This window comes from Copadichromis virginalis, linkage group LG17, assembly GCF_057382275.1.
Source record: "Copadichromis virginalis isolate Kocher_CV1m ecotype Utaka linkage group LG17, C_Virginalis_male_GT1.1, whole genome shotgun sequence".
In the NCBI taxonomy this organism is placed as follows: domain Eukaryota; kingdom Metazoa; phylum Chordata; class Actinopteri; order Cichliformes; family Cichlidae; genus Copadichromis; species Copadichromis virginalis.
The window spans coordinates 15,324,870-15,340,392 of NC_140634.1; the positions used below are offsets into that span (position 1 = coordinate 15,324,870).

Consider the following 15,523-nt stretch of genomic DNA (forward strand, 5'->3'; position numbering starts at 1 on the left):
GAAGCTGCAGCAGGACACGAGAATGCCATTAGAAACTATACTGGGTCTTTGTGTTTGCCTCTGGACTTGGAAAAGTTAGATTAAGGGGTCTGGTGGGGTCAGAATTTATTAGTGGAAGTTAAAATTAAGGTCACTGAGGATTCTCACAAAATAAAAGTGAGCATGAGTGTCACATGATTCCCCCACTGAGCTCCTTTGCAAGCCCCCAAACAAAGAACACTTTTTCTAAATGTCATCTTGCGTGTGTGTAACTGACCTTATCCCATCTTGTTACTGACGTTTGAACACAGCAAGTTTAACATGGAGGGGTGAAGCCAAATTGTAATTCAATTAGAATTTTTTAGTACCAGAATAATAAAGTAAAATCAACTGCTTATTCAGGCCAGTAGATGGTGCTGCTGAGTTTCTAGTGAGGTAAGCAGAGTTGAGATTGCTCATTAAACAAACATGGTGGGCTCTGAGGAAGAAGTTAGAACAACCATCTGAGTTTAAATTAAACTCATGGGCTTCTTTTGGATTTTTTAACAACGCTGGGACAAAGAGACGGAAATGAAAAACAGCCTAATATTCACGGACCAATGATCAGCTCTGTAGAGTCAAAGATTCGAAAGGAACAATGGGAGGGGGAAAAGTTGTTTTGGGGTTGTTGCTACAGCAACCATTTTTATACTTTGAGTGTTTGTTTGTTGAAATTTACCACAATTTTGGTGGGCTGGGATCAGAAAAGAGTTCAAACATTGGGCACAATTTTATACACCACCAGAGCCAGGAGGAAAAAAGATCTAAAGAAATACACGTTTACATCTTATGCTCTGGGTTTGGTCATGATTTTAGCAGCCTTTCTCAGTACTGCTGATGCTAAATATTCCTTAAAATATTCCTAAAAATGCATTTCATTTCATATGATTTTCTCATCATACTTGGAATTGCAGCCTCACAGGCCTCAAATGCCTGGAAAAGATGAAATATACATCAGTAGTTCCCACGTTGCTCATTAATGGAAGTTGTTCATGTGAGACGAGGGTTTATCCTGGAAGATAATGCGAATTGTGAAGATGATTGTGGGAAATCTTTTGATTTGCAAGTAACACAGAAACCATCCAATCTTAGCTAAATGGTGTTTACTTTAACCAAACAAAGAAGTAATGAATATCAATGTTCATTGAGAGTCACATCAAACAGAGTCAACACCTTGTGTATTAATGTGATTGGCCAATAAAGCTGATTCTAATATAGGGCTTCAGCTATCATAGCAGACAATGATGCAAATGTTTTAGTGATCCTGTGAAATCAACTTGCAATTTCTCTGCCTTTGAAATGGAAGCTCAAAGATGGGGGCCAGGTCTGAGACCACTTGCCATTTTCCAGCTGACTTCGGTGCATAGATATGCCAAATAAACTGGGAACAAATGGCAATAAGGCAGTTTCTGATCAATCTGGGTCAAGCTGGCATGTGCAATCTGTTTGCGATAGTGCTGCCGTGATAAACTGTGATAAATCTCAAATCTACTGCTGTCTGTTACAAATCTGTTCATCAGATGTGTAGTGCTGTACCAAAGCCAGCGACAGACTTCCCCATACCACACTGCACCACACGTCAGGTGTGACTATCTGCCACAGACTGGGCTGTTTCTAAAGAGGGCCGGTTCTCACACGGAGCCTTTTTACTGTACCTGAACATTACAAGCACTTTATACAACATGCCTCATTCATCTAATCACACACATTCATACAAGCATCTTCTGCTTCACACTCTGATAAATACACTGATTCTTTGGTACGCAAAGCAGGGATCAAACTACTGTGCTACAGCAAATTTATAATATACAATTATTAAAAAAAAATAGATGCCACTAGTACTGTACCTCATTTCCCCAAGTATGCCTCTTTTTATAAGACAAAATGAGACATGCTTTCTGGTGTTAGATGCACTGTAAACTACTCTAACAAACCTTAATAGCTCTGATTTGTGTGTTTTGTCGTTTCATGGAGCAGACAAGCAGCTACTTCTAATCTGTTCTAGAAAGCCCAAAAATTCTGTGCAATCATTTTCCAACCAGTGTTTTCCTGGTCATATGGAGATCGTCGTCCTAATTTTATTCTAGTTTAACTAAAGCTTCATAGATTACTTTTTAATGACAGTAGGCAAGAATATATAATATTACCCAACACTAGTGCTGCTAGGGAAAACATTCCCTCAAGACATTTTTTAAGATATCAAGTTCTTGAGGAAGGCAAGAGGAAGGTTGCGAAGCATTTGATTCCTCATTTCCTAATGGACATGGAAGTTAACTTAACCTCCATCATTTCTGTTGAGACCTGCAAGAAAAAGTAATCGTTTTGAGAGAAGGTTCTTCTCTTACACTTTCCAGGAAGAAACAAGAAACCCTCTGCAGGACTGCAGAACAGCTTTAGGATGACTGAGCACATTCTGGCAGTGATTTGTTCTACTGTGAACCCACATCGGCACAAATATGGCCAAGAAAGACTCAGAAAACCTATAAAATTCAGAAAAAGGTTTTTTCAGTGAACAGAGAGACAAGACTAATTAATTAAATGACACAGGTCATGTGTGATTATAGCCCAGAAGTAATTTAAAATTCCTTCTGAGCTATAATCAGCAGAGGTATGTTTGTTAAATAAAGAGGGAGAGAAATGAATGAAAGAAAAACTGCTTTGGACATGTTACAAGAAGAACATAGTACCAGTATGAGGAAGAATGACTGAAGTGATTACACTGACCAGCTGATCTACCACAGAGTAACTCCATGCTGAAGGTTTTGCAAAGGCTCGCAAACTCCACATTACCTCAACATCAAGATAAATACAGAGAGACCTCAAAACACTGTCAAGGGAATGTGACTAAAGTGCAAACGCCTTTAATAATTTCTCTCAAAATATTAAACAAGTGCTTAAATGCCATTCTAGTGCAATCATCTGAACTGTTATGATGACTGCACTAGAATGGCATTTTCCCCAATGCATCTCTGACTTTTGGTAGGACTTATCAGCATGACATTACATTAGAACTTTGCCACGCACACACGCACAAAAAGATATAAATAGGCCTAAGCACACAAACAAACTTAGTGGCCTCTAAATAATAGCTCTTTATCCCTTCACTTGAAGCTCTGCTCAATACTAATGACCACTAAAGATGAAATTTAGGATGAAAGACATTGTTTTCCAAAGAAATTTAAAGGACCCGTACAGTCAGAGGTGTGTATAAAGTTGATTGCTTTGCACCATAAAAACGTTCCAACCATTTCCATATAAGGCTGGAAATAGACAAAAGGCAAAGAGAATGATGGGTACTTACAAGCTGCCTCTTCTGGGAAGGCTCAGTTCCTTCTGAAAAAAAAAAGGCAGAAAGAAAGACACGGTGTCAATACTTGTAGCATTTTCCATTTGTCATTGTATGTCAAAAGCACTACATCTCTTTAGACATGACGAAATATCAGTTGGATCTTTTTGACCAAAAAGTGTCACTGTGACATAATTTATACAGGCAGCTTCAACATGAGACCCCCGGTCATTGTGGTTCAGTGCGACCAATATGACACCTGCGTAAGGGATTGAGACTTTACTGCTCAACCAAATGTTCTGATTAACAATTTCACTTCATTGCTGTCTTTTTTGGCACATTTTTATCATTTGCCTTCTTTCCCACATGCTGAGACAACGTCTGACTTTTGTTGAATGACAGTGAAGAAAGCAGCAAGAACTATTGCAAATTCAGCATCACTATCTTGTGCTGTGGATGCCACGCCCAATGCAAAACTGCATGTTTACACGAAGTCAAAGCCAGGTGAAGTCAAAGCTGTTTTTAGTCATGTTTTGTTCAGTTATTTATGAAGTCTTGAAAAATGGCCTCAAAAAAAGAAAGCTCATTATTACGAGACATAACAGCAGTTAAAATAACAGCAGTTTTATTGGTTAATGGAGCTTAAAAAAAAAGGAGGGTACATGAGAGTAAGAAGGTTTTACGTGAGATCAAATATAACTAATGTCTCCTTTAATTCTCACTGTATTTATTAAAGAAAGGAGTTATTATGGTCGCATTCATTCAAAAGCACTATGTGCTTCACATTCTAAATGCCTCTCAGTATTAACAATATGTTCCACCTAAACATACTCATTGTAGCACCTTTAATTTATTAGGATACTGTCATTGTTTAACCTCCTAGGACCTGGCGACCACATATGTGGACATTTGGGTTATTTAGACCAAAATACTCAATTTAGCTCTACAAGGGCCTGATATCCACTTACGAGGACATTATGCTGCTACTGTTCTATCGAAGTTTTAAATGAATATCCTCATATGTGGCTCTCATTTCTCTTAGAAACAAAAATCAGGTTAAAAAAAAAAAATTAGGTATTTCTTTGTTTTTACATTCATCGGGCCCCAATATGCCCAAATATCAAAGAGAAATCAAAAATGCATGCAGTGGAAGAGTTCGGGTCTTAGAAGGTTAAACATCTGGCATTCAAACTGAAGTCAAGTAACTTTTACTGCGTTGGTAACGTAAATGTAAAATGAACGCGTGCGTTCAATCAAAGATTGACAAGAACTCAGTTTACAAAATGGTGAGTTTATTTGTTCAAGTGTGATGTACTGTCAACAAGTGACCACACAGTGGCAGTGCAGTGCTTTTACAATCATGGGTAGGCACCAACACTCATAAGTTGAGAAGTAATGAGGCAAAACAAAAAAGCAACTCATAAGAAGCAACAGACATTTCCAAGTGTGAGCACGTAAGCAGAGTCTTGATTTATATTGAGTATTACTTTCTTTAATGCATGAATGTCAGTATGAGTGAAACAGTGTTGCCCAACTCAGCCCGAAAGCAACATTACAGCCCTCATAGAGAGCACGTTTAGTCAATACTGCTAATCAGTGTTTCTGTGGCAGATATCAGGTGTGTGTGTGTGTGTGTGTGTGTGCGTGTGTGTGTGGTATTGTCCTATAGCTTAAGCTGATAGACCCTGACGAAGTGTTAATGGTGTTTTTCCAACTACAACGGTTGGGAACCCGGCAAGCCACAGTTTAAACATCTGATGATCTCCCCTACACACATGCACACACACACACACACACACGCACACACAAAAGTAAAGTGCTGACATGACAATTTCTGTTTGCTTTGAAACCATCCCTGGAAATATTAATTTACCAACTGATTAGAACTACAAATAAAAAAATAACGTTTATTTTTTTATCAATTACTTATCTTACAAACAGTGGTTTATGTCTGAGTGTCTGCACCATTTAGAAAATTATACTACATCTGAAACATTACATTTTTAGATGACCATCTAAATGCCCACATCCATAGATGTATATGACTAAGCATAACTGTGATTTTGTACATCAGGGTTTTGGTTCAGCCATGGCAGGGATGAAAAATGCAGCACCCCCTAATCAGGATCAGTTTCAATCTTGTTCTTTGAGTTTTAAAGTAATCATTCACTGCCACATTGATTTAGAAGACTCTCTATCAGGAGAGAGAGAGCGAGAGAGCGAGAGATACCTCTTGGCTCTGTTTTTAAACCTGGGACGTGGGACGGCTGTGTGATCTGAGTCAGATAGGCTCTCTTCATATCTCTCTGCACAGATAAGCTTAATGGGCATAATGGAGTTCAGCTGAAGTAGAGTGAGTGGGTGAGTGAGAGTGCAGCAGAAGTCTGCAGAGGTGTGCTATGATAACATCAATCAAAATGTGGCTTTTTTTGGTTTTCACTTAGCCAAGCACAGAACAGAATCACAGATTGACCAATTAGCTTGTTTGTGTGCCTGTGTGTGTGCCTGTGTGTGTGTGTGTGTGTGTGTGTGTGTGTGTGTGTGTGCGCGCGCGTGCGTGTGTGTGCGTGCGTGTGTGTGTGTGCGCCTGTGTTCGTTCCTGTAGGTCAGGCTGGAACCAGGAATCCTGTCAGTCATGTAAACAGATTTCGTTCAATCCCAGAGGGACGGGAAATGGCTCGAGTCTCAAAAAGAGCAGCTCCCTTTTTCTTTTTTTTTAAATAATCCTAATCATGTTTCCCTCACGCCTATGTTTACACTGCTGTTGTAAATACCTCGAGACACAAGATTCATTACGACCTTTCTTTCCCCTACTTATTAACATTTTCTAAAAAATTAAAAAATAAGAAGAAATACAAACTCACATTACCCTTGAACTACCCTGATTCCTTTAGATTTGGATTCCAAGGAACCATAGATAATTTCTTACAGAGGTCTTGAGCAATATTTCCCTATGCTTTTTGAAAGTTTTTCTTTGGACACTGACTGCTTCTTCACTCATTTTCAGTCAAGCTCTTGTATCTGATTATTTTCCTGACCAATGATTTGAGTCATTCGGGTATATTAAAAAAAACATTTTAGTTAAGGGATGAACCAGTGTTGTGTCTTCATATAACAAACGCCTTGACAAAGAAAATTTTAAACTGCATCTTTAGGCGCTTAGTTACTAGCAGGTTGTGACAAAAACATATTTGCTGTTTCCATCTCTTTAGTTGAGTGCACACACAAAAAAAGCCAAAAATAAGTCCCAAAGTTGGTACAGTTTATCTTGACATGCTGTGTGGTGTACCCTTAAAAACCTGAAGAAATTAAATAAGCAGGGAAAAAAATGACAGCAGGCGAATAGCAACACAGAATTGAGGAGAAAAATGCAGCAAAGACCGCACACAGAACCCATAAGATTGGTTCTGTGCTACTGTTCGCTGAAGACTAATCAGAAATGGTTCTTAGTGGACGGGTGGCTGTCAGGAAACCATTCTTAAGGAAAGGAGGGATGAAGTTTGCCAAATTACACAAGAACTGGAGTCAAAATCAGAAGTAACAGGTTTTATGGAGTCATGAATCCAAATTTGCTATTTTTGATTCAAATCGTCATCAATATATATGGAGTATATATAGAGAGAGAGAGGCGCAAAAGTGAGTGTCTACAGCCATATTTAAAACCAAAATGATTATGAACACAGAAGAATGCTGATGTTGATCCACCATAAGTGTCTTACTGGCTTCATTTTTCAGCAGGACAATGATTTCAGACACATTACCACTGCATTAAAAGCATACATGGACAGAAGCACACAATGGAACTATGAGTCATGGATTGGAGTCCTTAACTTTACTGGATCAGTATTGACAGAGACTGGAACAAAATGAAGCCGATACCTATTGTACTTCTAGAAGTTTGGAAAACTATTCTTGAAGAGAAGTTAAGAAAATGACAAGAAAACTTACCTAAGAGAGTCTAGGGTATGATGAAGAATTGAGGTGGCCATACCAAATGCTGACTGTCACGCTCAAAAGAATTTTACACTTTTTGCTTTAGCCTTAGATACTGTGTTTCCGTGTCTGTTAGAGCATACTTCCATAAATTATTGCAGCCATTCGTACCTTCAGGCTGTCTCAAGATTTTTGCACAGTACAGTTAATCACTAACCATATCACTACGCCTGTTACTTTTAGGCCTAAAGACTTAGGGCCATTACACGCCAAGCACACTGCGAACCTGTCGTTAAGGGTACATGAGAGACACACGCCAAACTCATTGTGTTTTTGATGGGGGGGGGGAAGGCACTTTGAAAATAATAAAGTCAACATCAAGCAATGATGATCCTGATGTTAAAAAAAATAATCAGGCTTAAAAAACAGAGATTATCCATTCTCATAAGAAGGCAGCAGCACTGAGATTACTTTTACCATTCCCATATCATTGCATAGTATCCGGTTGTTCAGTCTGACGTCACTAGCCGTGTCTGGGTCTAAACTCCGCTGCAGGTCCATATATCAAACGATCACTATGGCTTTACTGAGAGTTGAAAAACTGTCTAAAGTCTTTCATCTTTAATAAAATGATCAGCATTCTGCTCTACCAGGTGTAACAATTGAGTTTAACATCCAGGCATCCATGAAAACGGAATTTATGACATTTAACGGAGTTAGAAGTTAGCAGGGAGTTAGCTCGCTAGCTTCTATCTAAATACAATATAGCATGTCCTGACTGCGGGGTTTTGGAAACAAATTAAAACGTACAGCTCTGCTATCACTTCCAGCATAAATGAAGACAGAAAACTAAACAGCAGTGACGTTTGTAGGGTTACTGAAGTTGGGCTAGCTGGTATATAATGATGTGCTGCGTGACCGCTAGCGACACAGCTATGTTAGCATAATATAAACAAGCTAACTTTTTTCCCACTCGATAAAAGTTAACGTGAGTGTTCTCGGAGGTCAGAAACAAATGTAATCGCATGGCAAGATGCTGTAAAAGGACCAAACTTCAGCCAGGAGAACAACTGAGATAATCCATCCACAATACGAGGTTAGTCATTCATATACTGCTGCATGGGCTGGGCTGTAGTTACATCCTAAGGTTTTAAAAACTGAGCTTAAATAAATGATTAGTGGTAATAAAAGCCGAGGGAGGTCAACAGTGGTCGCTGACTGTTTTAGGAGCTTTTTGAGATCAAATAGAAGAAAATACATAACATTAAACATGTTAACAACACAAAAGCCATATTAAACGCAGACTACTTTAGGCCCGGAAGTAGGATTCGTCGCGTCATCACTGAACAACCGGATTGATGCATGTTTTAATCTATGATCGCACTTGTTGCTGAATGCAGTTGTCTCATTGGGGCCGATTAATCGGTTCTGACCAAACAAAAATCTGAAAAAAATCAAAAAACAATATTAAATAAAATTTACATATTCTTAAAAAACTCTTCCCTACCTTTGTTATCCATCTTCAGCGTCTCAACCTTCATGTTATTACCATTACATTAGTCTCTACCTGTTTTGTACTTCACCCCCTCACTTTAACTCTCCTGTTTGCATTAACAGCAGAGAGGAAAGCGACAGGAAAACGGAAAAGAGGTCTGTCTGTGTGTTTAAGTACTTTAAGCTCTTATCAGCCATCCGCCTACACAGAGATCTGTAATGTGAAATGATGTTCGTCTGAAACATTTGTTTGAAGGTTTATTGCTTTATATTGTATGTTTTCTGTGTTTTGCAGCTGTTCATATATGATAATCAATAATAATAGTCAGAGGGAAGCCTGACAAGGGAAAAGAGGTGTAAGCCTTATTACCTAAGTGACAGAACTGTTAAGGTGATGTTCTTTTTATAAAATGTTGTGTTCGTTTTGTGCCACATGTAGTGGGAACTTTCCACATAGTTCAGATTTTATCTTGTCCGAACACAGAATATTTTCCCAAAAGTCTTACGGATCGTGGCACTTGATAAAAAAAAGCCAGTGGGATTAGTTTATGTGTTTGCATTTTTGCAGAAAATACAAGTTTATGTATACTTACTTTAGCATGATAATCTCCACAAATAACACAACTTGTGATTTAAAATGACAGAGGAAATGAAAGCGGCTATAAAGAATCTACACCACTTTCACATGATATCAGTATCACCAGCACTAAGGTTCTGTGTTCCCAACAGCTTCTGCAGCTTCATTTAGCAATATGTTAGCAAATGCCTACTTCATTTCAACTTTCTTGTGCTTCAACCACAAGAAGATTACTAAAACATGTAGTCATGGCCCACAGAGCTCTGATTTAATTATTGCAGACTCAGAGGAGACAAACACAGAGTCAGCCGTAAAACACATTTTTAACTGACTGATTTTACTAATGAATCTATCTGGGTCCCATCTTAGGACTTGCAAAGCTTAGTGCCAGAAGCACCTCATACTGGTAGTCTGTGATTCTGCCATTCCAGACAGCTGTGGTAGTCAACAATCATCAGTGTATTCATGGCAGCCTCATAGTGATTTGCCAAGTGTGTGATAGATAGTTCAGGAAATGGAGCAACAGCAAACCCATTACAGCCAACTGGGGCTGAGCTGACACACTGTCAGCAGGTGAGAGAGATAAAGAGTCGAGATTCTCCAACAAACACCTAATAGACAGGAGGGCTGACCATCACCACACAGTCAGATGGGACTGGGCAGCTGTTTTCTGCTGCACCACTCCTGCTGCTTGTACTGTAGCAGTGAGTGAGCTGATTCAGCTGAAACCAGTCCCATTCTTAACTCTTTGAATGTGTGCTCTCAAATTTGCTCTCAAATTGTACAGAGAGCACTTCCAAGGATCAAAATCAAGTCATAAAAGGGCTTCTATCGAGGGATCTGTACTAAAAACTGTCCAGAGGTGCACAAGAAGATGCCACTAAACATTAGATTGGCCAGATTTAAATCAGGTGTCTTTGTAAAAGAGAATTTCAATTCTGAGAAACATGAAAATAAAAATGTGACTGTGAAACAAGCAAACAAAACATTTTTCATGTTTTCTTACGAATCAAAACACTAGCTCGGTGGTATCATCATACTTGCAAGCTCTGATAACAAACACTCACCCAGACACAAAAGCAGCAGCATTTATTCAAGAAACAGGTCTTTAGTACCAAAGAGTCCCATGAGAATAGCTTTTCTTCTGAGTGTGTGTTACAGTGCGCGTAGACTATGTGCAAAATGTCTGCATCTAACCAATTTATGTGCACTGCATGCACACAACTGTGCCACCCAAGGGCCTGATCATAATAACATGTTTTAGTTCAACTAAAAACATGCAATTAACTGGAGGATGCAGGGGAGCTGAGCTCCACCAGAGACAATTAGAGCTGCAGCAGCAGCCAGCAGGCAGAATTCATTATCAACACAGTGAATATTGATGACAAAACAGTGACAACAAAGACTCCACGATGGCACACAGTGCACAAACAAGACACAGAGCCGAGGCTTAGAAACACGCTGATGTTTACCAACTTGATATTTCATGTGAAAATTGTCCAGTCGAAGAGGAGAGTACAGACAGGGCAGAGAAGTCACACTCTCAATGTGCTAAAACAAAAGATAAAAGATGCCAAAACTGAATGTTTCATTTTACATCTACTGTCTTTAAAAGCTTTTAAATGAAATCAACATCAATCACAAACTTAATTTCAAGTACTTTAAGTAGTCCGTTACACCATTTGTCCATCAACAGAAATGATTGAAGCTCTTCAGCTAACTACAGTTAATCCTCCTGCCAATGTGGAGGTCTTTAAAACAAGCTTTAAAGCCACTGAGTAATACACATGTGACCTGTGAATGTGAAGGACATCTCTAGTCAATCACACACTGTATATAAAAATGCTGCTATTCATATGGAACATGCTGCAGTGATCAGTATATCTACTGTATGATCAGTATCACAGTATCCTTCTGCGTGCTGGCCTGAGTACAGCCCACTTTCGGATGCCTAAACTATTTGGTAATGACATGAGCACGAACATGGTGAGCTGAGACGCGTTCATTACAATAACAACATGCTACATGTTTCCATCACTTGTCTGTTGGTCAAAATCTGATAAATTACTTCATTTATTATTAACAGCATTAATAACTTAAATGCATCGTTGGCCACACCAGTCACCTCACTGCAGCCTAATTTTATTATTGTGTAATCAATCCAGCTCAGCTTCTGGTGACTAACTCGGTTTGGCCTTGGTTTGAGAAAACAGCTGTTACAAATCAATCTTAGCAGTAACCAGACACGGACAAGGAAAGGCTTTGTAAACGATTACGTCATCCCACATACAGCACCATTACAAAGGCATATTTTCACAAATTAAAGTCTAAAGACTTGAGGCTGAGTTGGCTGAGTAATCTCTGATAATTACAGTAACATTTGTTTTCTTCTCATGTGCTGGTACAGAACGATGAGGTCATCACTCTGGGAAGGATGCGGAAGTGCAAAATGCGGAAGTCATGTTTTTCAGGACTCTGCACTGGTATTACGATTGATGGGTAAATTTTAAAAAAAAATCTATTAAACAAAACAAAAAAAAAGCAAAATAAAGGCAGACTATCCATTTGCCACTTATTGACTAAATATTTTTTTCTTTGTCTTTTAACAGGGTCATTTTTATTAAACTGAACATTACTGTACGTGGCCTAATAAAATACACTAATACAACTGGTCACAATATTAACCTATGTGCATCAGGACAACAGGTATACAGAAACTTCAAATTTGAATTAAAGAGAAAGCGAGTAAGAAAATGTAGGCTGTATTAATGAAATGCTAATACTTATACATATATAATACAAATCTGAGATGAATACGGGGATGTTTCTATAATAATAATAAAAAAAACTTTAAATGAGTTTTCTAATGAATTATTATTTAATTTACTTCTGCAATCCCAAGCAGCAATGCCGCCGTTGAATAATGGTATACCACAGTACCGCGGGGAAATTAAGAATGAAAACACAGCATACGAAAATATATGGGGAAAAAAACGATAGGAAATCAGAGCAGGAAAATGTACTTTTAAGGTGAAATACAGTATTTAGTGGTAGCAACATAAAGTTGCACTAAGTGAATGAGCTAACGATGTGGTCCATTTTGAGGACATGAGCAGAGTCCTAATGATTGCTCTGCTGCTGCTTTACAGCCAACAGGAGACACTCTGAGCTCCAGAAAAAGGCCCGTCGGGACCAGTAAGACTCTAACTGGGGGCTGTGTGGGTACCATGGAAAGCGTTATAATTTACCTGGGCCACACACACTGACACATTAATACAACTAGTCTCCCTTCCTCAGAAAGCAAAGTGTCTGTGTAAGTGTCACCAGGGGGATGACATCCATTTAGGATGCCTTTTAATCTCCCAAATGAACAGATATAACTCTCCCAACACTAATGCTAATGAACCCAATTACTGTGTTTGTGCACTAATGTGTCATTACAGACATTTTAAATGTGTGCGTGTGTTTTCAATGATTAACATGACTGAGTGAATACAAAGTGGGACTCTTCTTTTACAGCCTCCTCTCAGTTAAAAGCGCAGCTGTGGCCAGCCAATGTTAAAGTCTTTACGTGACGGCGGACCTTTCTAATCACTACTTTCTAAAAGCAGTATTCAGTACTGTATGTCCTCCATCAGTTAGTTTCAACTGTTTCAATTTTTTATTTTTTTTTAGTTAGCAACAAATGAGCATTTTTAAATAAAACGTGTGGCTAATCAGATGAACAATACAAAGTATAAAAGATTGTAATGTGCTACAATGTTAAGTTGCAAAAAACTCCCAAAAAGGTTAAATTCCAGAGGATTTTTAAGGTGCTCCATTTTATACTGCATCTGTAACAAGTTTCACTCATAGTTTAGCCATGGGCAGATGGCAGAAAGCTAACGTTAGTATATATGTGTAGTGTAGTGTAGACTGAGCTAAAGGCATTCACCGCTGACCGTCCAGTATAGCACAGTGAGTTCAGTACAAAATCTTATGGTCAGCATGTCCTGAGAACCAAACTGTCAAAGGACTATTTATGTTGATGTTCAAGTGCTCCTGAAAAAATAGACAATACTACATCTACCTGCAACGGTTTGGCTGTGCAACGTAAGCTATAACATGCTAGCAGAGTTAGCCTCAAAAGCTACAGGGTTTTCCATGCTTTTTTAATTCTTAAACATCAATATATTGACACACTAAATGGTTCCCCACCAAATCTGGAGATGGATGATGTTTCCCAAAAAGCAGAGGACACTGCTTTTTTTTCTTTTCTTTTCTTTCTTTTTTTTTTTAAATGCAGCAATTGTGTCTTATGTGTATTCTTAAAGCTGCAAAGCTAGGAGATTCAAACCCGCAAGACAGCAAAAGCTTTGTCTGTTTATTTAAGTTGAAGCTTTTCTAACAGCTTCTACTTCACTTGTCTAACCATATTTTACTACATTTATTTCATTTATGTCAGAATGATTGACGTGCTTTAGCTGTCACACTAAAAATTATGGCCATATTTTGTTTGTTTGTTTTTTTAAGTAACTGCTGCATTCATGGACCATGAATTTCTGTACTATTACACATCTATATCTTACATCAGGCTGGTACATGAGAGAGAGGGCTGATGCCTCTTCATTAACAAGAACCAAATTACAGTAGAAATTATGTCCAAGAAGAAGAACAGCAAGGGTATTTATTGTCTGCTCTAATTTGGCATTCGAGTGGACATCAACTCGTCTATTTCTACAGCTACTGTTTCCTTACAGCTGCACCATTCATTCATCAGATTGCTCTCCACACTTCCTGTGACACTGCTGGATGTGCCTTCATGCAGCTGTGGGGTCTCTCAAACGGATGTCCAGAAGTGTACAGTTATCTAGAAAGCATGTTGGTACTTGTCCCCTGCACAGAGAAGACAAACTGCTAATTATTTTTATCCACGAACAACATCACGCACACACACACACACACACACACACACAGAAAAGCGCGTATCTGGCTCCATCAGCTCATCGTAAGTTCCAGTAAGCCATCGCTTCCTCCAGCGAGATGCTAAAGTCACTATCAGAACCAGGAGTGAAAACAAGCTAATCCTAATTGGAATTTACACATTTAAATAGAATCTGCAATGCTTCACTGGAAGGGCTTTTATCTGCAGATAATACAGAGTGGGAGTGGCAGAGTGGAGGGGAGAGGAAGGGTTGCGTGCATATGTGTGTGTGTGTGTGTGTGTGTGTGTGTGTGTGTGTGTGTGTCTATGCCTGAAAAAGAAAGAGAAAAAGAGTGAGAGAATGAGAGAGAGAGAGATTGGCAGGTGGATGGGAAACAAGCTTCCCTACAACAATTAAAACAAAGAGATGTCTGGTGTCTGTTTCAACATGCTGAGCTGAGCTGCTCCGCACTGGGACTGCGTATTCAGCATTCACAGAATTTGAGAGTGTGTGTTTGTGTGTCTGTGCGAGAGAAAGAAAAAGACAGAAACATGGACATATGCTTAACAGGACGTCAAAGTATGTAGGCCTCAAGTTTTCTTATCCACATCTGTTTTTACAGGGGAAAAAAGAAAGATAAAGGCTTTGACCTAAACCAACAATCTATAACAGTATGTGACATGGTTTGATAAAACCTTTTGATTATAATGAAATTATAAAGCAGAAGCCATTATAAAGCTCTTGAAGCTTTATTTACAGCAAGTAGAGGTCTTTTTCTTACACAGTTATCCAGCCTACACCCCATTTTAGGCAGATAAAGCCCAGATTGTATACGATACATAAAAAAATCAAAGACTTGTTGGCATGCATAGATCATCTCACTGGGTTACCTATATAATCAAAGCAGCTCATTAAAAGCTTTCTCGTAAACATGTTTTTAAATTGATGACTTGGATGAGCGTCTCTTCCTGCAGGCAGTTTGGACACTACAGGTCCAGATGTTGACTCGGCGTAATGGGAATTCTTCCTGACTGACATAGGTGAGATTTTACCTCTGTCTTCTCCTGCATGCACACACGATCTGACGCAGCTCAGCAGCTTGTTTGTGATAACAGAACCGACATAGCCACGCGCACGGAGGCAGCAGCTTCACAAAAATGTGAAAAGTGGTTTTTGAAAAGGAGGTGAGGCTGCCTCGCTATGATGTGTGTGACCCAGATTTGAGCAGGGCACTCAGATGATGTTGGTGCGAACCTCTCTCTGCTTTGTATGAATACATTAAAGCAGCAGGCTGTGCTCAAGCGCATGTTA

At 39.0% G+C, this 15,523-nt stretch overlaps 1 protein-coding gene across 6 annotated transcripts in view; it reads right to left on the reverse strand.

The window, feature by feature from the left end:
- The window catches only part of mast2 (microtubule associated serine/threonine kinase 2), a 144,748-nt gene that overhangs the window by 69,236 nt on the left and 59,989 nt on the right, over positions 1 to 15,523 (reverse strand). For all 6 annotated transcript variants that reach the window (XM_085436905.1, XM_085436908.1, XM_085436907.1 and 3 more), the window contains one exon: positions 3,320 to 3,351. In XM_085436905.1, coding sequence (XP_085293031.1) covers positions 3,320 to 3,351 — 32 coding nt within the window. The remainder of the gene's footprint in view (positions 1 to 3,319; positions 3,352 to 15,523) is intronic.